Source organism: Mobula birostris, chromosome 3, assembly GCF_030028105.1.
Source record: "Mobula birostris isolate sMobBir1 chromosome 3, sMobBir1.hap1, whole genome shotgun sequence".
NCBI lineage: Eukaryota > Metazoa > Chordata > Chondrichthyes > Myliobatiformes > Myliobatidae > Mobula > Mobula birostris.
This window is the reverse complement of record NC_092372.1, coordinates 138656550-138683576: the sequence shown is the minus strand read 5'-3', so window position 1 is coordinate 138683576 and position 27027 is coordinate 138656550. Positions and strand designations below refer to the sequence as shown.

At 39.9% G+C, this 27027-nt stretch overlaps 1 protein-coding gene across 3 annotated transcripts in view; it reads right to left on the bottom strand.

The window, feature by feature from the left end:
• Positions 1–27027, bottom strand: part of dgkb (diacylglycerol kinase, beta) — a 738504-nt gene that overhangs the window by 406552 nt on the left and 304925 nt on the right. For all 3 annotated transcript variants that reach the window (XM_072251979.1, XM_072251978.1, XM_072251977.1), the window contains one exon: positions 18753–18869. In XM_072251979.1, coding sequence (XP_072108080.1) covers positions 18753–18869 — 117 coding nt within the window. The remainder of the gene's footprint in view (positions 1–18752; positions 18870–27027) is intronic.

The window sequence follows — 27027 nt, the reverse complement described above, 5'->3', positions numbered from 1 at the left end:
TCAAGGTAGGAAATACAGAGTAAATGGTAGGCACTGAGGAGTGCGGAGGAACAAAGGGATCTGGGAGTTCAGATACAGAATTCCCTGACATTAGGGGGAACTTCTTCACTCAGAGAGTGGTGGGAGTATGGAACGAGCTGCCATCTGACGTGGTAAATGCAGTAAGTTTACCACGTGTAAGTTTTAAGAATAAATTGGATAGATAGATGGATGGGAGAGGTATGGGCGTTATGGACTGGTTGTAGGTCAATGGGACTAGCGGAATAAAGTTTCGGCACAGACTAGAAGGGCCGAATGGCCTGTTTTCTGTGCTGTGTTCTATGGTTCTAAAATATTGAAAGTTTTAACAAACAACTCAACACTGCAATAGGAGACATTTTATTTGTAAATTAAGTTTCTTCATTTTCAGAATGTTTCAAAATTGATGCAAAAGCAAGTTAGTGGAATTCTATAAAGTATTGTCCTCAAAAGCAGTTCTTTTAAATTATCAGTCCTTTTCACCCATTCCAGCAAAACATCCACCAAGTGTATTTATCCATTAAAATAACAGGGATGAATATGAAGAAAAATCGAAAGGTAGTTGTGCAATTATATCCCTTCACTTTCAATCATTTCTTGAGATTGTAAAAGAAAGAAGATAGCAGTTTATATTGAGGATAGTCCTAGCAAGGTAAAAACATTGTGAAAGCACGTCAGATCCTTTTTTCACAACTGGTATAAATGGGTTCCCATACTTCTGGGCCCCATTTATTCCCTGCTCTATCTATCTGTTTGTATCAAGTGCTGAATTGATGAACATTCTGTCCTAAAGGGGACTGCTGAGTTTGGAGAGATGAACTGGAAACCTTTCTTGGGGTAATGGAAACAATAACCCCCATTCTCTTCCCCTTTATGACATCCACAAGGCCCAGACTGCTGGCTGACTCTATTTCGTTGCAAATTAGTTGCTGCCCACAAGGTTCACACAGCTGACCATTAACTATCCCTTTAGCACCAAGAGCTAAAAACAACTCCATTAAGCAGGAACATGGGTAAGAGGCTCTACACAATGTTTGATTTCTTTTTGGTGTAAATTTCATAATGACTGCTGCAAATATGCAAGTAGGTAAACATTTAATATCACAATCGCACTTCATATTTTTTTCAAGTTTCCAAATGGTATAGAAGGTCATTCAGCATATTGAGTCAATCCTGGCTCTCAGACCAGCTCCATCAATCCTATTTCCCCACTTGCTTCCTTTGGCACATGCTCTCTCATATATCCATCAGCTTCATCCTGATTCTCTTGCCATATTTCATGGTAACCTACCAACAAGCATAGCTTTGAGATGACAGGAAAAACTGGAGCACACAAGAAAACCCATGCAGTGACAGAAGGATGCCACTTAGACAGCACCTGGGGTCGGGATTGAATCCGGATCACTGAATCCAAGAAGCACCAGCACTATCTGTTCTGCCACAGTGCTATGGAAAATGAGTCAATGTATCATGGTAAAGATGAAACATGTGAGAAACCTACAGTGAGGAAACATTAGATTTCACTTTAGCCGTATGATTTATTTCTGGACAGGAATTCTCTATCCTGCCCATGAACTGTTTTGAAAGCAATTCTTTCACCAAATTTTCCATAGACTTACCAACTTTTACAGTTAATTAAGTAGCGTATTTAGTTGAAAGTAAATCTCTGATTATTAAGTGCCTTTATCATAATTGGCACAGTGGCATTTGGCACCGTGCTCTTACTTAATGTTAACACCCACACATTCCAAAAAGCAAATGCCATGAATCACCAGTGTATTTTATGTAACATCTATTGGCTTTAGAAACATTGCACCCCAAATTCCAAAGCAATGCCCTACATTTTCATATCACTCTTGTATAAAGTAGTCATAAACTTCCCTTGAGTATTCGTCATATTTTTCTTTCCATGATCACACTGCTGTCCTTTTCAGAGCATTAACTATGTGCCATTGGAGCACAGAATGACAGAGATGAAGTACCTAACTACCTCAGTATGAAGTCCCGATGGAATCAGGTAAATTAATGAGACTCATCCAAAGGTTATGTATGATCTATTACTTCCTCTAATTATAAATAATAATCCTGATCATTATGCTGGTTAGCTATAAAGAACTAAGATAAATGTGCTTAACTATGATTAATAGACATCAATGAATTGCAGTCTTTTTCGTTGCCATGGTATCTCTAGAGTGCACCGTAGTTATTCGTTTTTGTTTCTTTTCTCCTCTGATACAAGCATTAATTCTTTGGGAAGTAAATATGAATTTGCTTTGCAAATCAGTTTTAGACTTCAGTAGTACTTAACTCTTTGGAATGGTGCTCTTAGAGGATTGGTAGAGTACTCTAAAACACCTGAACAGACATGTGAGCCCTGCAATTAAAGAAATTATTTCCTGAGTAACACCAAAAGATATATATAATGTTATTTCTAGCACTAGGAGTAAAGTCCTTTCTGACAGCTGGAAGCCTTAATTTAATGGTGTGTCATATTGGAACACCTTTATCAACCATCCCACAGTTGGCAGCTGACTCTGAAACCTGAGGGCAAACAGCTTGGCAAATGATATTTATTTTACTGGATCTGAAACTGATCACTAAGTTGTTGCATTAACCAGGACTATCCTATCTCTGTTCATTCATATTGAAAAGCACTGCTTATTACATCAAATGCCGCATTCATTCATTGCGTTTCGAGAATGAACTATGATGACTGAAAAACACAGATGAAAGAAATAAGCCAATAATTTATTGTACCATTAATCAAAATGAACATTCATTCCAGCAAGTGCCAGTGAGTGGCACCAGAACAAAGTCAAAGGCTTATGATGCTTCAACCAAGAATGAATGGAAGTTTTTACCAAGTATTACTCCTGCACCCCGCTCCCTTCTCTTTTCCTCTTCTGAAGTTGAAAACTCGCGCTGGGTTACATTTCTTAAGGTGCCAGTCTCCCCTTCTGCTGTGCCAAAGTGACTGTGCTTGTGTCAGTCTGGATTGCAATTATTGGCCAACCACTGGAAGCAGCTCCGTATCTTGTCAAAACAGGTACTGTACATGGATTTTAAATACGGGTTCAATATTTCTAATACAAGAACAAAACTCAAAGAAACCAAAGAAATAACAAGAGAAAATATTGAAAAATGCAATCCAGAGGTTGTTGGCAAGATGGAGAGTAGACAGTGTGCTTTCATTAACAAAGTTGTTGACAATCAGAATTTAATTACATTTAATTTATTTGGCATGTACCTCAGATTATTCAGATGAAAGTGCAAGGATCTTTTTCATTACAGAATACAACTAATTTCTTGTGTGATTGTTCCATGCACTCACAGAAGAGGAAAATTTCCAGTCAGTCTGGTAAACAATTTGACATACAGCAAGGGAGTTGCTATTCACAACTCGTCCATTTGAGTGACAGAAATAATTAATGTTCTAATTACCTGCCTTTTGAAAAGAATCTGGCTCATCTTCAATGGAACAAGCTTAATGAACAGGCCATTTTGATCAGGTATGTCAAAACCTGGCTTGAAGCAATGTACATACAGTGCGTTATTCCCATCCAGAATTCCTTTGCTTCTATTGTTTCACTCGAAATTACCTGCTCAGACACTGACAGCCTTCTGCTTGTGGTAGTCTTGACATGGTTAATAAAGCCTCAACAATACTGCAGCATGGTAGGATAATGGTTAGTGCAACACCTCACAGTACCAGCAACTCAGGTTCAATTCCTGCTGCAGCCTGTAAGGACTTCTTACATTCTCCTCATGACTTAGGAGGGTTTCCTCTGGGTGCTCCAGTTTCCTTCTACTGTCCAAAGAGGTATACAAGTTGGCAGGTTAATCAGTCATTGTAAATTCTCCCACGATTAAGATAGGATTAAATCAGGGGAATTGCTGGATGGTGCAGCTCGAGGGGTGGGAAGAGCCTATTCTGCACCGCGTCTCAATAAAATTAAAATAAATGAGACCTGGAAAAGGATTCACTGACTTGAGACACTGCTATTTCAGTTTTGCAACCACTCCAGGTGATTATAAAACCATAAGATATAAGAGCAGAAGTAGGCCATTCGGCCATCGAGTCTGCTCCACCATTCAATCATGGCTGATCCATTCTTCCAGTCATCACCACTCCCCCGCTTTCACCCCATATCCTCTGATGCCCTGGCTAATCAAGAACCTGTCTATCTCTGCCTTAAATACATCCAAAGACTTGGCCTCCACAGCCGCTCGTGGCAACAAATTCCACAGATTTACCACCCTTTGACTAAAGTAATTTCTCCGCATCTCAGTTCTGAAAGGACGTCCTTCAATCCTGAAGTCATGCCTCCTTGTCCTAGAATCCCCCATCATGGAAAGTAACTTTGCCGTATCTAATCTGTTCAGGCCTTCTAACATTCGGAATGTTTCTATGAGATCCCCCTTCATTCTCCTGAACTCCAGGGAATACATCCCAAGAGCTGCCAGACGTTCTTCATACCCTTTCATTCCTGGAATCATTCTCGTGAATCTTCTCTGAACCCTCTCCAATGTCAGTACATTCTTTCTAAAATAAGGAGCCCAAAACTGCACACAATACTCCAAGTGTTGTCACACGAGTGCCTTACAGAGCTTCAACATCACATCCCAGCTCTTATATTCTATACCTACAGAAATCTTCTCTGTGGATTATCACTTTGTCGAGGTGGAGAAGCTTGTGTGGTCCTGAGGTCCCAAGAGCGATGCTGTCTGCAGCTATGCTCCTGGTAGGGTCACCCATGATGGTAAGGTCGAGGGTGAGGTCCCTGTGACAAACAGCAATCCAACCAAGACCTCAACGGTGGAACAGACGGATGAAGTTACCTCGAACTCAATGGATGTGAAGGCGGATGAAGGCTGCAACAAATCCCTCAGCTCCAATCGCCGTGGTTTCCATGCCATTGGAATGAGTTGGTTGATCTGTGAAGTGTCGTGTGCTTCCTGGAGTGCAACATCAAGTACACATTAAACAAATACATGCACAGGTGTCTTCGCTCTGTGGGCCACTTCTTCAAGTCTATTGGCGATCAGGGAAGGGCGATGGGAGCAAACAATGTGATGGTTGAAAGCTCCTAGTCAAGAACCGGCATGAAAGCAGTGAATACTTGATTCAGTCGCTCAACTTTTGGACAGAAGCATGAAAGCTGTTCGGTAGCAGTATTCACGCCTGAGAAGCCCTATTTAGGGTCCACTCTGCTCACCCTGAACTGAGAAGGGGCTAGAAAAGGTGCCTAAAAATAGTCTGCTTTACCCCATCCTGTCTGGAAAGCCACGTCCAGAGGGATCACCATCATGCGGTCGAAAAACACCGAGAAGTGAAACTAAACTATAAAATATACGAACTCTGATGGATAATCCAAACTCAGACTGACCAGAGTATGGAACAGATGGCAGACTTTTCAATCTTGCTCCTCTCAAGTCCAAAAACAAGACATCCACGAGTTCCTTCATTGAGTTCCAATATGCATATGACAACAGTGTTGCAGCTCTCTCAGAAAACCACTTACAACAGATTCTAACTGCCTTCAACTGTGCATCAACCATGAATTCAATTCCATCAATTGAATTACCATCAATTCTAAGAAGACTCAGATCATCTACCAACCGTCACCAACTGAGACAAATCAGATAGAACCATCAATTCAACTTGGCGAAATAACCCTGGAAAACGTGGACCACTATCTGCATCTTGGAAGTCACCTCTCCTCTAACGGCGAACTTAATGACGAGATCTAACATCGTCTTAAATGGGTTGGAACAGCTTTTGGACGTCTCTGAACAAGAGTCTTTCATGATCCTGCATCCGAACAGACACCAAAATGTTAGTGTACAAAGCAGTGGTGATCCCAATGCTCCTGTATGCATCAGAAACCTGGACAACATACCGACGACATCTGAAGGCATTTGAAAAGTTCCATCAACGCTGTCTTCGAAACATCTTAAATATCAGCTGGGAAGATTGAAGAACCAATGTCAGCATGCTAAATGAAGGAAAAACAACAAGCATTGAAGCCTACGTCATCAAGAACCAACTAAGATGGAGTGGTCAGGTTGTTCAGATGAAAGACGAATGTCTTCTGAAACAAATCTTCTACTCCCAGCTTAAAGAAGGGGAACGTAAAAGAGGCGGACAACAGAAGAGATTCAAAGACGTCTTAAAAGCCAACATGAAGGAAAGTAACATCGACATCAACAATTGGGAAACCAATGCCATGGACAGGAAACTCTGGCAAGCCATCATCGGAGAAGGAACAACAACTTTTAAAGCCAACAGATGTGCAGAGTTAGAAGAAGAAAATGAAAAGAGAGGCAGCAACAACCAAAGCCTGATCTGCCATCTGGAATTACCTGTCCTGAATGCGGAAGAACTTTCAAAGCCAAGATTGGACTCGTAAGCCACTTGAGAGCCCATAAGTAGATCAATGGAATGAAGACCATCATCCTCTACCTCGAGGGATAGCCATGACGATGGCCTCGAGGGATAGACACGATGACGACCTCCAGATATGAATGCTAACATTGCATTCACCCTCTTCATAACCAACTTAAAACGGTTAACTTTTTGGGTATCTTGCACAAGGACTCCCAAGTACCTTCGCATCTCTGCATTTTGAATTCTCTCCCCATCTAAATAATAGTCTGCCCGTTTATTTCTTCCACCAAAGTACATGACCATACACTTTCCAACATTGTATTTCATTTGCCACTTCTTTGCCCATTTCCCTAAACTATTAAATAGTTTAGGGAAATGGGCAAAGAAGTGGCAAATGAAATACAATGCAAGTTCTCTGTTTCTTCAACACTACCTGATCCTCCACCTACTTTTGTATCATCAGCAAATTTAGTCACAAATCCATTAATCCCATAGTCCAAATCATTGACATATATTGTAAAAAGCAGCGGCCCCAACACTGACCCCTGTGGAATTCCACTGGTAACCAGCAGCCAGCCAGACTAGGATCCTTTTATTCCCACTCTGTTGTCAGCCGACCAGCTAATGCTCCACACTAGTAACTTCCTGTAATTCCATGGGTTCTTATCTTGCTAAGCAGCCTCACGTGTGGCACCTTGTAAAAAGCCTTCTGTAAACCCAAGTACACCACGTCTACTGCATCTCCTTTGTCTCCCTGATTGTAATTTCATCAAAGAATTGCAGTAGATTATGCAGGCAGGATTTTCCTTTGAGGAAGCTATGCTGGCTTTGGCCTATGTGTGATTATGTTAAACACACACTGTGTTGCAAATTATTTGTTTCTTAATAATGAAACTAGTTGCAGATATATTCAACTGATAGTTTGTTATTGATCGGTACAGTCTAACGTATTGGATTTTCAGCCTTTTAGGAAGAACAGTGATATGTGCTGGACGACTTATATAACTTCTGGAGTAAAAGTAAATCTTTGGTGCAAGAGTGATGATTCTAGTACGTGCACATGGCACACGTATTGGAGTGAGTACTCACTCTAGCTATACAATCATTCTGCCAGAAGAATTGATCAATATTATTCTTCAGGGCTATTGCACACTTGAATGTAACAGATGGCTTTTTGCCCCAATCATTATGCCAGTAGGCAACTTACCATTCAGAGGGCAGAAAATCTGATAGGACAACAGGATCTTAAAATCAACCTCTCAGAAGGAAGGCCAACCTTGATAATTGGGAAGAAAGTACATTACCTGATGCAACGAAGCATAACTCAATGGGGGCTTTCAGACACAGTGATGGTATTTGTGGAAGAAACAAAGACATATCAAGGGTCTCTTTCCCCATTACAGCTGATAAATGTCCCAAAAAGTTAGTCAATAGCAATATAGAAAGAGATGGAACAATGCCAGTAGCATAACCTATAAAGAAAGAAATTTAAGGAAGGATTAGGAACTCTCCCGTATAGCTGAAAGTTTTTGTATAGTTCACAGTAATTTAGATACAGAAAATTGATTAGTCAGAGCTATTGTTAGACAGGCAAATACCATTACTTTCTTATCTGCATGTTCAGTATTTGTTCAGGGGACAACTGCGCCCACAAGGTGACACCAACTGACAAGCAGAGAATGATAGATGTCCCTGCTGTAACAGTGTGTCACACATGCATGAAGGCGGCAGTGGTCATCAAAAACAAGCTGCTTGAGGTCTCTCTGGCTGTGATTAGAAGGCCTGTTTGATCTTGAACTGGGTGTGAGGGAATGAACCAGTGAAGCAAGAACATAGAACAGATAACAGTACTGCAGTGGACAGGCCATTTGCCCATGATGTTGTGCTGAGCATAATGCCAATTTATAATAAATGTCTTCATCCTGCATGTCATCCATTCCCCACCCCTCCCCATTCCTTTATTTTCATGTATCTATCTAAAAGCCTCTTAAAATCCACCAAACAGTCTGCTTTCACAACTACTCCGGTACCGTTTCAGGCACCTGTCACATTCTGCATAAAAGTAAACTTGTCCTCATGTCGCCTTTTTACTCCCTCTTCTAACCTTAAAAGCATGTCCTCGGCTACTTGATATCTCTGTCCTGGGGAAAAGTTTTGATAGCCTACCATATCCATGTCCCTCATAATTTAAAAAACTCTCTCACTCCTCAGCTTCTGACACTATAGGGAGAAAAACTCAAATTTGTCCAAACTTTCCTTGTAGTTCCTACCCTTTAATCCAGGCAGTATCTTGGTCAATCTCTTCTGTACCCTCTGCACTGTTTTCACATTCTTTCTATAATGGGGTGACCAGAAGTACAGATAATACTCTAAGTGTGATCAGACTAAAATGTTACATAGCTGCAGCATGACTTTCTTACTCTTACAGTCAAAACCCCTGCTATATGCCTCCTTCAGCAATGTATTCACTTGTGCAGCCACATTCAGCGAATTATGGACATGAACCTCAGGATCCTCCTGTGCCTCAATGCTGCTTCTCCTTTCATTTGACCTCCCAAACTGCAATACCTCCCACTTAAATTTCACCTGGCACTTCTCTGCCCATATCTGTAACTGGTTTATATTCTGCTATTTTCCTTAATAATCCTTTACAACATTCATAACTTCACTGGTTGTTATCTGCCAATTTGCTATTGCACATTATTGGATCTAATCGTTTAATTCCTAGATTAGACAGTTTAATTGTTATTTTCTTTGCAGTTTAACAATTAATTATCTGATCATATTTTAATTACTTTTTGTGCTTTATGCTAGTTTAATATGCCTCCAGTGATTATACAATGTATAATTCTGGAAAGCTCTGGAAGTTTCTTTGTTCTGCTTTAAATAAATAAGTGTGTTCTCATTGGTTAACTTGGTACTGCAGTATTCAAATAAGTACTTTCCAATTCATAGTCTCTTATCTATAAATTTGAATGGAATTTCCCTTATCTCAATAGTATAAAAATAGCTGTTTTATGCTAGGCACCATTTTTAACTTTTCTCTCTCTTATTACTTTCTGTTTCAATATCTCTTTGTTCTATCAACCCCTAATAAAACAATCATGAAGCAACAAGTTTCGTGCCTCTTTCCTAACTTCAAAAATATCACTGGATTAAAACATCAGAATCTGACAAGTGGCGTAATTGGCAGGATTTCTGAGTTTGGAACTTGTAGAAATTGTCCAGTCGAAGTAGAATGCTTAGCACCGAACTAAAGGGGTAAGAACTTCCTCTTATGTTCCAAATTGTTGTTCAAAACTAGTTCTGGTTGGGAGTTAGGAGTGAGGAGTTACAATCTGTAAAAAAAAAGCAACACAACCGGGTAGAGCCATATGCAAACCCAGGAGTGCATGGTTTAAATACACACGCCAGTAGAGCATCAAAATTTAAATTCTTGCAAACAGTGGAGCATGGATAAAATGATAATAAATTTGTGCAATCCAGTGGAGAAAAGCTTAAACACATGCAAGCTAGCAGAGTTTGGGAGAAAATAATTAAGTTCAGGTTGCAGGACAACCTGTTAAAATTCTGAGATCGCGGTCAAAGTAATAAAAGATATGTATGAACTAAGAATGAATCAAAGCAATGGCCAAAGTCATGAAATGAACTACAGAATCTCTGTTACATGTGAACAGATAACTGAGGGTTTGAGCTCCTACTTGAATAAAACATTCTGGTTTGATAAAGTTAATGAGAAACATCAATGTTGGATCTAATGAAACTTGGCTTCTAGATGATGTTGTGAAAGTATAGGGTAAGACCCAGGAAACGGCTGCTACTGATTTAGATTGAACATCACGTGGCTGGTTTGATCAAATGTGTGAGTGGTTGAAAGAGTTAACGTTGAGTAAAGTCTTACTAATCAAAAGAAACATGAAACTTTTGATAAGCTACAAAAACAGCATGATAGAAACAGTAAAAAGTCCAATGAGCAAATCTTTGCATTAACCAAACAAGTGAAAAAACATGATAAAATTGATGTGCATTGCAGAGTTTCAAAGCAAACTCGATGTAAGAAAGGGCAGCCGTGACTTCAAGTGGATGTTCGCCAAAAGAATTACAGCTCACATTGAACAGTCTCCCTATACAGCGCCACCATCCGAACTCCAGAGATTTACAGTATACATTGGACTGACACTAGAGACAGTAACATCATCTGAACTCCAAAGAATTACAGGATGGACATGATATGGACTCTACAGCAGCCCCTAGTGACTCAAGTGAGAATGGCAGTGATGAATTAATAAGTTTTACAGCTATGTCACAGCTTACTCCAATAAAGACCAAAGGAGTAAAGACACAGGGGAATGAAAATAAAATCATTGCTAATTATTGTACTGACAAGCTAGTGGCAGATCCATCAACTATTACTCAACCACTCATCAATCTGCTGAAAGAGAATAAGTGCTCAGACAACCTTGTGATTCCTAATGAAGAACAACTGAAAGTGCTTCAAACTTTAAAGGTGACATTGTGTACTGCACCTGCATTATGAGTCCCAGATACAGGTAAGCCATTTACTCTGCATGTCAACAAAAAACCCATGATGGTCACCTCAATTGTGAATTCTGCGTCACCGACAAACAAGCATACAACATATTCGAGATGCGCAGGCTCAGCACTCTCCACAGGAAAAGTGGTTCTGGATGGAAAATGGTGGGAAGTTACATAGTGATGGAGTATGGAGCATTGACAATAGATAAAGAATTGTGGCCCCAACTACACTGCTTCCTTATCTGACACACTGAAGTACAAAAGATGATTGATAGATTCTCGTATTGGCAGTGGAATCCAAAGCTCAGGGCACAAAGTCGACAAGCATTTGAAAGATGTATGACATGCCAGAAAATGAATCCTGGAGCAAAGGAAAAGCTACCATAATTAAGTGCTCCTGCCCTACCTGGTCCATTTTTACACTTACAAGTGGAGCACATTTCTTTACCAAAGTATCAGGGATACTCAGTCCAGAGGTAATAGTGGACATGTTTTCAAGATGGGTGGAAGCTACTCCAGCAATGAAAACCACTGTCACTCATACAGCAAAAATTCTGGTCAAAAACTACATTCCGAGATGGGGATTGCCATGTCACATTGACTCTGAACAAGGAACACATTTCACACGATTCACCCTGTACAACTGAGGTAAAGATCGCAATCACAGGTGAATTATTCCTAGTTCCTGTACTCCAAGCAGCAGAACGGAATTATCATCCCAGGTAGAATGAATAGGGAGTTACAGAGATGTGCACAGCACAAGAGCAGGAGGTGGCACAACTAAGGCCAGTTTAGGATCAGCTCACTGGAGTGCAAGAATGAATTCTCACTCAGTTGAAAGGGAGATTTTTAACCAGATGCAGATGATAAGGGCTTTGACATGAACTAAAAGTCACTTTCTCTTCACCAGGCATTGTTCAAGGTGGTGAACAGCCTGGTAAGGAGATCATAAAAACAAGAGATTCTCAAATGCTGGAAATCCAGAGAAACACATACAAAAAGCTGGAGGCACCTAGCAGGTCAGGCAGCATACATGGGAAGGAAAAAACAGTCAACATTTCAGGCTGAGCCCCTTCATTTGTACTGGAATGGAAGGGGAAAGAAGGCAGAATAAGAAGGTTGGGGGAAGGAGAAGGACTACAAATTAGAAGATAATAAGTGAAGCCAGGTGGGTGGGGGAGGGGGCATGAAATGAGAAGCTGGGAGGTGATAGTTGGAGAAAGTAAAGAGCTGAAGAAGGAAGAATCAGAAAGGAGAGGAGACTGGATCATGCGAGAAAGGGAAGGAGGTGGGCACCAGGGGAAGTTATAGGCAGATATACTCGCTGGATTTTAGAAGATTGAGGGGGGATCTTATTGAAACGTATAAAATTCTAAAGGGATTGGACAGGCTGGATGCAGGAAAATTGTTCCCGATGTTGGGGAACGAGGGGTCACAGTTTAAGGATAAAGGGAAAGCCTTTTAGGACGGAGATGAGGAAAAACTTCTTCACACAGAGAGTGCTGAATCTGTGGAATTCTCTGCCACAGGAAACAGTTGAGGCCAGTTCATTGGCTATATTTAAGAGGGAGTTAGATATGGCCCTTGTGGCTAAAAGGATCAGGGGGTATGGAGAGAAGGCTGGTACAGGGTTCTGAGTTGGATGATCAGCCATGATCATACTGAATGGCAGTGCAGGCTCAAAGGGCCGAATGGCCTACTCCACCTATTTTCTATGTTTCTATGAGGAGAGGAGAAGCGGTAACAGGGGAGCTAGAGAGGGGAATGGAAGACGAGAGAAGGGAGAAGGGGAAAAATTACCAGAATTTAAAGGAATTGATGTTCATGCCATCAAGTTGGAGGGTACTGTAATGGAATGTTACTCCTCCAGCCTGAGATTGGCCTTATCGTACTCATTGTAGCAGTAGAGGAGGCCTTGGAGCAACACGTCAGAATGGGAAGGGGGATTGGAATTAAAATGATTGACCACTCGGATATCCTGATTGTTACAGATGAAAGGAAGGTGCTTGGCAAAGTGGCCCCCAATCTACATCAGGACCCACCTATTGCAGAGCAGGTCGCATTGGGAGCACCCAATTCTGTAGGCAGCCCCAAAAGATCCGCAGGTGAGTTGTTGCCTCACCTAGAAGTGCTGTTTGGGGCCTTGAATAGAGGGTGAGGGAGGAGGTGGGTGGGCAGGTGTAAGACTTCTTCCACTTGTAGGGATAAGTGCCAGGAGGGATGAATGGACAAGGGATTCACAGAGGGAATGATCACTGCAGAAAGGGGAAAATGGGGAAGAGTAGATAAAGGCATGTTTGGTAGTAGGTCCCATTCAACATGGTGAAATTTATGATAAAGGATGTGCTGGATGTGGAGGCTCATGGGGTGATAGGTAAGGGCAAAGAAACTCTATCCCTGTTAAGGCCGCAGGAAAATGGGGTGAGGTGGATGGCTGGGAAATGGAGGAGATGTGGGTAAGGGTAGCATCAATCAGACCTATTTTGTATTCTGACTGATGACAGTATTGCTACCCAATCAACCGTGGAACCATGTCATCGAGAACAACTTAATTATATAAAACACACCAAAGATCATGAACTTTCCACAGAAAGTATCAAAAAATGACGTAAGAATGAAGACAAGGAATTAGAAAGGGTGATGATAAACTTCTTCAAAGAGGAGGTTTGACAGAGCCTCCTGAAGGACAAAAAAAGGAGAGAGATTTATGGCAGACATTCCAGGTCTTTAAGGCTCAGGCCTTGGCCTAAGCAGGCAGTGGGAAAGTGGCAAAGATATAGAAACATGGAAAACCTACAGCGCAATATAGGCCCTTCGGCCCAAAGTTGTGCCAAACATGTCCCTACCTTAGAAATTACTAGGGTTACCCATAGCCCTCTATTTTTCTAAGCTCCATGTACCTATCCAAAAGTCTCTTAAAAGACCCTATCGTATCCACCTCCACCACTCTTACCAGCAGCCTATTCCATGTACTCACCGCTCTCTGCATAAAAAACCTTACCCCTGACATCTCCTCTGTACCTACTCCCAAACACCTTAAACCTGTGTCCTCTTGTGGCAGCCATTTCAGCCCTGGGGAAAAAGCCTCTGACTATCCCCACAAATCAATGCCTCTCATCATTTTATATACTAAAAGACACTCATCTTTTGGAACAGCTGTTGTCCAGAGCACCCAGAGGAAACACACATAGTTGCAGGAAGAACAAACAAACTCCACAAAGATAGCACTGCTTGCTCAAATTGAATCTGGGTCACTGTAGCTGGGAGACAGACTCTATTGTCAAAAATGACCAGCTAAGTTGAAATCAATTCATTCACGGCAGGCTGAGGATGCTGGGGGCTTTCTTTGACTTTTTAGTTCCACTTTACCAAATACATTTACCAACTTGGACATCACAGAAGAATGCTGTATTGTTTATTTTGAAAATATTATTATTAAGCAATTGTTTACAGATTGAGCCTGCTTTGTCCCATATGGATTAACATGCGTCTGAAATGAATCAAATCAATAAAAGCAGTCTTGGGGGGTATTAGTATCAATTGAAAAGATTATCTTTGAGCTAATGATACACTGTTTGAACTTAACTAGAATCTTTGGGAGCTAAATTGGGCCAGATGGAACATATTATTTAAGGTGCTACCTACTCAAATGAGAACCAGATTTGAAGTCCACATTAAATGCATACAATTTGTATGGAAGCTACACAAAATATTATCTTAGTAAAGAAAGTTTCAAAGAATTATCTATCAAAAACTGTTAACACAAGAAGAACTAAGCTGGTCATGCAAATTGATGGCCATATTCTATTTTTATTCTATATTCCAACTTTTTCCTAACACAGTCAAGCATAAAATGTGAAATCTAATCACTCTTGTCCACAACTAGCATTATTTAAAGTGATTTCAAACTACTAACATCTTTAATTCCTGACTTGTTTCTAGATTGTCACACTATCTATTATTGGTACTGGATGGGCAGAAATTTTCTCAGAAAATATTACAAAGACAGAAACTATCAAAAATCCCTTTCACTAACTTTGCGATGTCAATAACAATGTTGCAAATTCAATCAGATTATTTGCAACCTTGGTGTTATACTTGATTATGTTTCACGTGCAACACAATGAACAGAATTAGATAGAGTATGCATTGCAAATGCCATTGCTATCGCATATCCTGATTAAATTCTAATATTTCTGGATTGCTGTTCTGATATCACTCACAGTTTGCCAAAAAGAGAATTCTGGCAGGTAATATGAAAAGTAGCTTTGTTTGACTTGACTGCATTTTTAACCAACCTTGTTCAAGATTCCAGCCTGAGGGTATAATTATTTTTGTGTGCATTGGCATGCCCTCCTATTGTTTTAAATGAGGAAACTGTAATGGAGTGAATCTACAGTGCAAATTACTGTTAACTTCCATAATTATCCATTGCAATGTCAGATTATGCCCTGCTGAATGGTAGATTACAGACTGGGACCTTACCTAACAGTAAAAGCTATTCTGTGAAGCTTTTTTAAGAAAAGTCTGAATGTTTTTGTGCTTGTCAATATTGCAAAGTAAAGTTCCACTGTTGTTCCGTGGTGTCAAAGTACATGAAAAATAACAAAAGTCATTGTTAAGTAGAACTTGATAAAGCCCCTACAAAGTTTACTACCCTGAATGCCTTGGAAAAGAGTATCCTTTATAGAAACTGGAGACCACATTGAAGAAAAAAAGTAAGTAATATGGCCCCAAAACTGTGCTCTGCAATTTAAAAAAAATGATGGATTTGTTCTTACCTGATCTGATCTCAGTCTGGCCATTATATTTCTGCCAGTGTTCCTCATATTTTTTATTCCCTGTACACTAAAAATATGTCTATCTCAACATGAATATATTCAATGAATTGGCATTGGCAGGTTTCTAGGGAAGAGAATTTTTAAAAATCACAAAATTCAGAGTAGAATAAAATCTCCTCATTTCCAATTTAAAAGGATAACTCCATTATTCTGAAATTATGTTTCCTATTCCAGGTTCTCTCACAATTGTAAACATCCTATCAGCAACCAGCATATCAACGTCCTTCAAAATATTAGATGCTTTGATAAGCTCACCCTATTCTTCTGAACTATCGTGTATGGACCCAATCTTGCTCAAACTCTCTGCAAGAAATGACCTCTTCATCCCAGAAAAGCAAACCAGTAAATTTTCTCTGAATCATCTCAACAGTTATCCCCATTATTTAATAAATTTCACCAATGTCTACCACAAATTTATCAATGTATTCCCACAATCCTGAATGATAAGTTACAGAACCTAGACCTCTGTACCTCGTTCTAAATTGGATCCTCGATTTTCTAACTGGAAGAACACAATCTGTGCAGATTGGTTATAATACCTTCTTGCTGACGATCAACACTGGTGCACCTCAGGGCATGTGTTTAGCCCACTGCTCTACTCTCTCTATACCCATGACTGTGTGGCTAAGCATAGCTCAAATACCACCTATAAATTTGCTGATGATACAACCATTGTTGGTCGAATCTCAGATGGTGACGAGAGGGAATACGGGAACGAGATATACCAACTAGTGGAGTGGCATCGCAGCAACAACCTGGCACTCCTACGTCAGTAAGACAAAAGAGCTATTGTGGACTTCAGGAAGGGTAAGACGAAGGAACACATACCAATCCTCATAGAGGGATCAGAAGTGGAGAGAGTGAGCAGTTTCAAGTTGCTGGGTGTCAAGATCTTTGAGGACCTAACCCGGTCCCAAAATATCGATGTAGCAATAAAGAAGGCAAGACAGTGACTATACTTCATTAGGAGTTTGAAGAGATTTGGTTTGTTAAGAAAAACACTCAAAAACTACTGTACATGTACTGTGGAGAGCATTCTGATAGGCTGCATCACTGACTTGTATGGGGAAGCTACTGCACAGGATGTAAATTTAGGCAGCTCGATCCTGGGTACAAGCTTACAAAGTACCCAGGACATCTTCAAGGAACAGTGTCTCAGAAACTGATTCCCAGCACCCAGGGCATGCCCTTTTCTCACTGTTGCCATCAGGTAGGAGATACAGAAGCCTGAAGGCACACGGCCAGCAATTCAGGAACAGCTTCTTCCCCTCTGGCATCCGATTCCTAAATGAACATTGAACCCATGAACACTACCTCACCTTTTTAGTATATATTATTTCTGTTTTTGCACAATTTTTAATCTATTGAATATATGTATACAGTAATTGATTTAGTTATCTATTTATTTTTACTTTTTTTCTTCAATATTATGTATCACATTGAACTGCTGCTGCTAAGTTAACAAATTTCATGAAACATGTCTATAATAATAAACCAGATTCTGACTCTGACTTCTTTAACTTTGCAATCCACCTCTCTTTGCAAGAAATACCAACCCTTGATGTGCCTTCCTAGTAACCTGGTGGCTTTGTCTGTTTTACCTTTGAGAATACCCAAGCTACTATGAACCTCAGCAGTTTGTTATATCTCATTCTTTTGCCCCATCACCATTTTATTACAGTATTGTAAGCCATTTTTCCAATGTGACACCATCATTAAACTTTTTAGTTAAACTACAGCTGGATCATGCTTCTTGTAGGGTCTATTTCTCAAATAAATACATCTTATATGAGAATTAATAACTCTCATCTTAAAATATCTAATGCTCTGTATACGTTACCTTTCATTTTATTCTCTTGTTTTGTAGTTTGCCTTGGGAAGATTGCCTTTACATTTACCTTTCCTTTTAAGACACTAGTTTTATGCCAAATTTCTCCCTCTCAAATTGAATGTGAAATTCTATCATATTATCCTCTTCCCCAGAGAATCCTTCTCTTTGAAATATGTCTTAACCTAAAATAATCTATTCTTTGGTTGTCTAAACAAGAAACTGTCCAAGTAAACATTATGAACTTGTTTTCAAAGCATCTGTATCTTTGCAAGTCGATTGGCCAAATCTATTTGGGGTGGAACAGGCACTGGGCCTTCAGCTACCTGGGTTCAATCCCGATTTCTGGTACTGTCTATGTGAAGTTTGCACATCTATTCTGTGACCGTAAATTTTCCCCACAGCTCCAGTTTTCTCCCAAAGACTTGCTGGCTGGTGAGCTAACTGACCAGTCTACATTAGCCTTGAGTGATGATGGAAATGTAAAAAGAATAAAATGGATTCCGTGTACAATTTCGTAAATGGATGCTTGATTGTTGGTTGAGACTTTTTCAACCAAAGAGCATACTTACAAGCTGTCACACTTTACGATTCTATGATTTCAGATCAAGATTGCTGCAGTTCATAATATTGCAATATTGTTTGCAAATCCTTACAGCTTTGTGAATTATACTTTTTCCTAAGGCTGGGAACACAATATTCCAGGGTACTTGACATATCATAAGAATATGCAGAAGAGTAAAAGAAAATGTGCTGCCTCTGTTAACAGAACATGAGATCAGCATGTTAGGAAGAAATCATTTTGGCTCAGAAGATTCTATGTTGCTGTATAATAAGGAGCCCATTGACTTCTGTCTCTTCAATTTCTTATCTGTATCCAAACTCATCCAGTATCTGGATTTCCCTACTGCCTTGCACTTTCTCTTTAACTTTTTGAATTTTCCCCCTCAAATGATCCTTCCCTCCCACTACAACAGTTTATTGCATTCTCATGAGGGCAATAAGAACACCTCCCATCTGAACTGATCCTGTTCAAGTTCATGAATTGGCAATGTTGAAAGATTGCACTTTCCAAGTTTCTGCCTTCTTTTATATCCAGAGGCAACAGAATGACAGCTTTCCACATTGTTGGATAACGCACCTGCAAACCCTGCCCGTCAACAGTGACAGAGTTAGCTCGTTGTATCTTGGTGCGTTCCTCTGACTTTTTTGTTGGCAAGGAATTGTCGTCTCTTCTTTTCACAGTGGTTTGCCTATCCTGGAATTCAAACAAAACGGAAACATTAGTTAAGCTCTCATTTCTCAGAAACATAATAACATATTCTAAGAGACTGTATTTACACATGGCATCACCTACCATCATTTCAGCAAAGGATACAGTTTTTCAAATAAAATGATGGCAATCGATCAAAACAAAACCTTAATACCTATTCAGTCCAACCATGCGCTAAGTCTGTTGTCCTAGAGTTTCTCTAACATCAATGAAAAATTTAACAAATTTCATGACGTATGCCAGTGATATTCAATCTGATTCCAATTCTGAAGATGTTTCTGATGCACAAGATGGGATCGGTAGGAAGGAGTCCTCTATATATTCAAATTATTCTAAACCATACTCACATTCTTTTTTTATAGAACATAACTCATTTGTATAAATAACTTGGCACTGGGAAACATCTTTCATTTCTCTGTATGTTTAGGCTCTGTACATGATAGGTCCCAATTAGGCAGTGAAAGTACAAGCATGTCCCTGAGCACTGACTTGTGGACAAATCACTACCCCCGGATGTGCGTGGGGGGGGGCAGGATTGTGAATCAAATATGCCCACTCCATGCAAGAGCCAATCCACAACATTTAAAAAACAAAATGCAGCATCTTTAAAAGTCTAGAACGGCTCACTATTTTGGCCTAATGTGTAAAGCCTAACTCCAGTCTGCAACTTTTGACACTGGGTATTTAGGGTACACATAACAACATGGAAGGAAGCTACTCAGTCAATTGAAGCCACACTGGTTTCCAGCAGAATAATCCCATCAGCCTAGGGTAAATTTTACAGTATCCAAGAAACTTGTCAGCACATCTTCAGGATGTGGGAGAAAATTAAGAGCATCTGGTGTAAACCCATGTAGTCACAAATTCTAAACTGACAGTGCCTGCATTCCGAATCAAATGTGGATCACTGCAGAATAAGTCAGTAAAATTTACAGCTTCACATTTCTGAGCACATAATAGTTTAGAAAATATGAACTCTTGTTAACAATACTTGATTTGATAGTAATTGAATCCTGCTGAAAGGTCTCGCCCGAAATGTCGGCTTTACTCTTCCACAGATGCTGCCTGGCCTGCTGAGTTCCTGCAGCATTTTGTGTGTGTTGCTTCGATTTCCAGCATCTGCAGATTTTCTCTTGTTTGTGATTCAGTTGATAATGTCTTTGTTCAAGGATGCAAGTTCACATTTTACCATGGAGAGCTGAGCTTAATTAATGTATGCTAATAATCCACTTCAAGCATTGAAGCAACACTGTCAGAACTACTATCCTCAGATGGGACATTTAAGCTTAGGCCCTGTTTGCCCTTTTAGCTGGCTGCAGAATATGGTAAGCCACAAATTTGAAGAGGAAAATGTGAACTATCTGCAGTGCCCTGTCCGATATGTATTTGTAAATCAACATAATTATCATTTATTTGTAGGAGTTTAACGTGTGCAAATTCTCTGCTGTATTTTTTTTTAAAGTCACTATACTTCAAGAAAACTCAACCAACTGTAACAAAAATTTTACAGAACATTTCTTTCCAAGGTTGGGAATTTGCATTTATCTTATAAAAGTGGTCCTTCATTGAGCTGATAAAGTATTTGAATCCAACCACACCAAACTCCAATGAATAAACCAGCACTTCTTTGAAACGAGCTATGAATTTGCATGAATCCTTAGTGGGCTAGATTTGGCAAAACCACAAGGAGAACTCAACCACAAATTTTAGCCTCACATTCATGAAACATGAAACTCTTGTCTGGGCAAGATAACTCTGGATCAGATCCAGCCAGAAGTTGCAAACATGTTACTGTTTAGCTAAGCCCCATAATGCTGCTAGTTTGAGACCAGCATCTAAATGATATGTAAGATTACTTATGAAAGACAAAACCTTATCCTAACCTTTAATTAAATCCAGGGTAATCATTTGCAATACCCAATATTCTGATCTGAGACTTAATAGGCTCAGACTTTACAAAACCATTATTTCTTCAGCAGAAACTTCAAACAAAGTAATTCAGCAGTTACTTATTCTCTCTTTGTTTGCTATCTTTGGCCAGGCCTATGAAAACTACTTTATCAGTACTGCCTAGTTGAAAGATACCAGTGCACGGCACATAATCCAGTAGTCAAACTTCATTTAAAATTAATTAAATGTTTCCTTTTAAACACAAACAAGCATATTACTAATTTAAGTTTTGATATAGTTGTGATGGGCAGAGCTACAATGGCACTAGACAACGACTCCTTCGAGTTCATCTGCAGAAATAGCTGAATTTCTGCATTTAATGTCTCTCATTTTCCTTTTCATGGTGAATGGGTTTTGTCAAAGAACCGGACTTGGAGCTACACTCAGTTCTTTGTATCAACGGGACCCACTATTGGGGCTCACCAACAGTCCATTTTTTGATATTCCAATGACGTGAAGTAGAAGATAAGTGTGACTTTAAGGTCCTGTGGACAAGCTGATTCTATCCTCTCCCTCTCCCTCTCCTCCTTCTTTCTCTCTCTCTCTCTCACACACACACACACACACACTGGTGTAGGAGCTAGAGGACTCGGAATAAAAAAGCTGACTTCAGCACTGTAAATCAGCAGGGTTTTTTTCTCTTGTTAGTTTCTCCACTCACTCTGTGACACCTGTATGGCACCTCATTGTCCGTTTATTAGGGAGAGAGAGAGAGCCGTGGTATGTTGAATGGTTAGTTTTTATTGTACTGCAGATCATGGTCTTGCTTGGGGGCTTTGCTATTGCTTGCTTGGTGGGTGAAGGGTGGCGAGACTTTTTTTGCTGAAATAAGTAGGGGGAGGGTTGCTGCTCTGTTGCTGCTTCTGCATGCAGGGGGTAGGGGGCTTTCGGGTTTTAAAGTTTTTACTATCACTCATTCTTTGGGGCACTCTACTGTTTTCGAGGATGTCTGTGAAGAACCAAGAATTTCAGGTTGCATATTGTATACAGTCTCTGATGTTAAATGGAACTACTGAATAACACAAAAAATAATATCCATCCAAAATCAGCTGATTTAGAAGCAGTATGAATCAGGCTGTATCACAATATTATGCTCCACCTTATTGTTGATATGTGTCTTTCTGCGATTTTAAATACAAAACATTCATGACTTGTATCAATAAATACCTTAACCAGGCAGTTTCTCAGTCTGCCTTCAATAAGGTAGCAGACAAAAAGGTCACATAATAGGAATATCAAGGACCCTTGGTTTATGTCATAGCACTGTTTTTATTATTTATTCATTTTTCAGGATGCTAGTATGACTAGAAATGACAGCATTTGTTGTCCATTTCTAAGTGCCTTTGGGAAGTTGGAAATGAGCCTTCTTCATGAAATGTTGCAGTCCTTAAGGTGAGGATACTCCCACAACATATCTATATCTATTCTGAGTGCTGATGACAGATTTCCAAGTCAAGATGGTGTACACTTTAAGGGGAACCTTCGTATGGTGATGATCCTATGTGCCTGCTGTCCTTGTTCTTTTTGGTGATGTGGTTCATAAATTTAGCATGTGTTATTGGAGTGCAGTGAGCAACTGCAATGCATTTTGTAGATGGTCAATATTACAGCAATATTGCCTTATCGATAGATGAAATGCCATGCACCAGATAGTGTTGAGCTTCTCATATACTGATGATGCACTCTTTCAGGAAAGGACAGAATACTTTATCACTCACCTAATAGATATTGTTGTTCTTCTAAGTTTGCTGATGATACCAGGTTAAGCGAACTGCAATTATGGAGAAATATGGAGGCTTCAAGAAAATATAGACCACGTTGGTGAGTAGGCAGATGATATATAATGCAGAAAAATGTAAGGCCATCTACTTTGATGCACAAAGTAGAAAACCAGACCATTTTATAAATGACTAGAAATTGAGTAAAAGTGGCATAGATGTGACTGTATAGCCTAAATGCATGTAAAATAGGTGAATATCCATTATGAGGAGAGGACTGAATAATGAACTATGGAAGTTTTGTTGCAATTGTATGGGACTTGATGAGACTGTACCTACAGTTTTGATTTCCTTCCCTAATAAAGGACTTACTTATCACAGAGGCAGCAGTGCAGCATAGATTCAACAGTGATCTATGCATGACAATTTGCCATATGAGGAGATAGAGTATAGAGTAGACTGGTACTATGTTCTTTAAAGTTTAGAACAATGAGAGGTGATCTCATTGCAATGTACAATCTTACAGGATGTGACAAGGTGGATGGAACAGGGGGAACAATGTTTCCAATTGCCAAAGGATCTAGCAAGTTTCCAAAAGAAGACCATTTAGTACAGAGATGGGAATGTTCTTCACACAGAGAGTGGTGAATCTTTGGAATCTCTACACCAGAGGGCTGCAGAGCATCCGTCATTGCATTCATTTAGAACAGAGATTGATAGATTTCTGGGCATTACAGGATATGAGGACAGTGGAGGAAAGAGTGTTGATATAGATCATCCCTGATCTTGATGAATTGGCAGAGCGGGTTTTAAAGGCCAAATGGCCTACTCACTGGATTTCCTCCCAACCCACATGCTTTCATTTTGACGTAAATTAATTAGTCATGATTCATGCCGCACCACTATTCTGACTTTATCTTTACATTTGTATCTAGCTTGACTAATAACCCATTGCTCATTATTCTGCATCATCAATGCAGTATAATGTTTTCAGTTAAGTCTTTTCACTATCTTTTTTTTTCAACCACTCGTTATTTCACATTACTCTTATTTCATTATAAGTAAAATACATCGATCGGTGCTTACAACAATTTTCTCTGCTTCCATTCCATGTCCCAATTCCAGGCAACATAGGAAGAATTTCTGCCTTCAGAGAGTGATCAATTCTGCAAGCTAAGGGCTGTAGAGACTCACTTATTGGGTTCATTCAAAATAAAGATATTAAAGTAATGAAGGGTTGTACGGATAAAGCTGGAAAATGCTTTAAGGTGGAAGATCAGTCATGATTCTCACACCATGCAGAGTAGGTTTGAAGAGTCAGATGTTCTTTTCTCTTACTTTATTATGGTAGAAAGTCTTGAAGATTGTGAGGAGGCAGATTACCTTCTCTTTAAGTACGGTATCCAGACTACAAAATATATTTGCCTTCATTTGCTTTGTCATTTGTCTCATTGATCTCAAAACAAACCTATCATTTTCAACCCTGAAGCAAGACATATGAAATTATGGAAAATCTCACATTTGAGCTGGTAATTCAGAGATATTACTACCTCAACACTTATGTGCATTGTTATACAGATAGTGAAGATAATTACTGAAGACAGCGAAGATAGAATTAAGAATAGAGGGAGGAGAGACCATGAAAATCAATAATTAGGAATAAAAAATGGAAAATGAAAAATAGTTTAGAGACAAAATTTTGTATCAATCAAAATGCAACAAAACTCTGATAACTTACTCTCCAACCGTTTGGCTATTCCAAAGACTCAGCATTTGGCTCTATATATACTATATCCCATTACCTTTTTATACATTACAAGGCCCTGATCCCTACACTCTCTTTCACTCACTGGTGCCAAGTTTTCCTTTTTTTTTACTCACTGGGATCTCAATTCCCATGCTTCTTTGAAACACATCCAGATCTGCTACCTTCTCTTCCTTAAAACTGTCCCGACTCTGAGTCAGCATTCAACACCATTATGTTTTGTAACTCCAGAAGTAATCAAAAGAAAAAAAAAACACAGGAGCTCAGAGATAACTCTAATATGTTTCATTTTTAATTTGAGTCACGCATGGTGTCATGACATATGCTATGCACGTACTTTTACATATAACCCATAATGAATTATGTAAACAACAAAGAATGCTTAAAATCAAGCAATATAATTACAATATTACTCAAATATTACTGAACTATTAAATACACTATAGCCCTCCCTGCTTAGCTATAAACTCTAAGTCAATAAAGAGTGCATCTCAACTCAAATATGCAATGTATTGCTCTTTAGATACTTTATATACTGTAAACTCAGTATACTAGAAATACAACTACTATCTAGACATCCACAGTACCGTAAATTTTAAATTGTCCATTTCAGGCCTAAAGATTTAATTGCTGTGGAGGTTAGTTACTCTTGTGGGATTATATTTTCCTTACAAAGGGGACCACAGCTTGGCAGGAGCGACTTGTGGTTGTGAAAACGATCTCAGGTTCTGGGGCTTGCTCTGCGGTGGTTGTAGGAGTCCATTCTGAGAGTGGTGAAAGTGGTTCTGACAGCTCCGGACTGCTTTCTTCACTAACAATTGACTCTTCTCTCCTCAACTGATCGTTGTGTCATCTCCAGATGATATCAGATGCATCTTCACTGTGTAAGAGAGTGGTCCAGTTCTGCTCTTAATCTTTCCAAGTATTCACTTTTCACCACCTCTGTAGTCCTTTGCTAGGACTGTTTGTCCAAGTGTGAGACATTGAAACTCCTTGTTTGAGGAGCCCTCAATTTGTCTCAGCTTTCTGTCCTTCATACTCCTTCTGAGATTGGGCTTGAGGAGATCCAAGTGTGAATTCAAAGGAAGCCACCCCTGGATACAGCATAGCTGGTGAGTTGTTGGTTGTGGAGTGTGCTGCATTGTGGTATGCAAGGAGAAAACTGGCAAGCTTCTGATTCTGTGTCAGTGTAGTGGGTTCCACTGACATTGCTCACAGTGCATTTGTTAAGACTCTGGGCAAATCATTCCGCCAAGCCATTTGTAACTTGGTGGTACAGTACAGATGTAATGTGTCTTATTCTATTCATTTTCAGGAATGACTAAAACTGTTCTACAACAAACTGTAGTCCATTGTCACGGACTAAGTGTTCTGGAACACCAGTCCTAGAGGAGAGCCTTTTCAACACTTCAACAGTGTGCAAGGCCGTAGTGGCAGTTATTGGAAACACTTCTGGTTACTTTGTAGCTGTATCCACTACTACCGAGAAATTTGTGCCCATGAATGGTCTCCCAAAATCCATGTAAATGATTTGCTAGGGCAATGCAGGACATTCTTATGGATGGAGAGGCGCTGCTCTTGACATCTTCTGGACGTGCTGTCATCCCGAACAGTGCATAGCAAGTTGCCCGATCTGCTGATCTATCCCAGGCCATCAGACAAAGCTTCCAGCCAACACTTCAAAAATTTGATAATGCCTAGATGGCCACCTTGTAGCTTCTCCAACACTTCGCCTTTCAGCTTGCTTGGTACAACAGCTCTCAATCTCAGCTTGAGGCAACCACCATCAGGGTCAAGTTAGTATCAGTGCTGGTAACAATAGGGGCATTGGAGTTTCTGCTGCACATTCTAGCCATTTTGGGTGGCCACAAAGAGCTGAGACAATGTGGGAACTTCTTTGCTGTAATAGGGAGACTTCCAATTTGCATTAGGGAGAATATATTAGGAAGTGTCCTCTTTTCTAAATTTTTAACGTATTTTCTTTTCCAAGGATAAACAGGACAATCCATCAGCAATTCCATGATTAGTCATCCTCTTGAATTCGATCTTGTGTGCTCCAAGAAACAAAGCCCATCTCTGCATTCATGTTGCTGCTACAGCTGCTAGTGGAACACCCTTCTGTGGATTGAAAGTGGACACCAGTGGTTGATGATCAGTAATGACGGTAAACTCTCTCCCATACCAGTACTGGCTGAAATGTTTTATAGCCCAAACCAGACTCAAGACTTTTCTGCCAATATGGGCATAATTTTTCTGAGCAGTGGTAAGGGTAAGGGAGTAGTGAATCGTGGAATTATTTGCCACAGGCAGCTGTGGAGGCCAAGTCTGTATGTACATTTAAGGCAGAGATTGATAGATTCTTGATTGGTCAGGGCATGAAAGGATAAGAGGAGAAGGCAGGAGATTGGGGCTGAGAGGAAAAATTGGATCAGCCATGATGAAATGTCGGAGTGGTCTTGTTGAGCCAAATAGCCTAGTTTTGCTCCTATATCTTCTGGTCTTATGGAATGTAATGCAAAAGCTATGAGATGTTCACTTCCACAACACATCACGTGACTGCACTGATACTATAATACAAGGTATCACAGGCAAGTTTCACTGGACGATTTGGATCATAATGTGTGAGTACAGTGTCCGCCATGACCACTTCCTTTGTCTTTTGTAAACTACCTCACACTTCTTTGTCCATTGCCATTGTCTCTCAAAATAT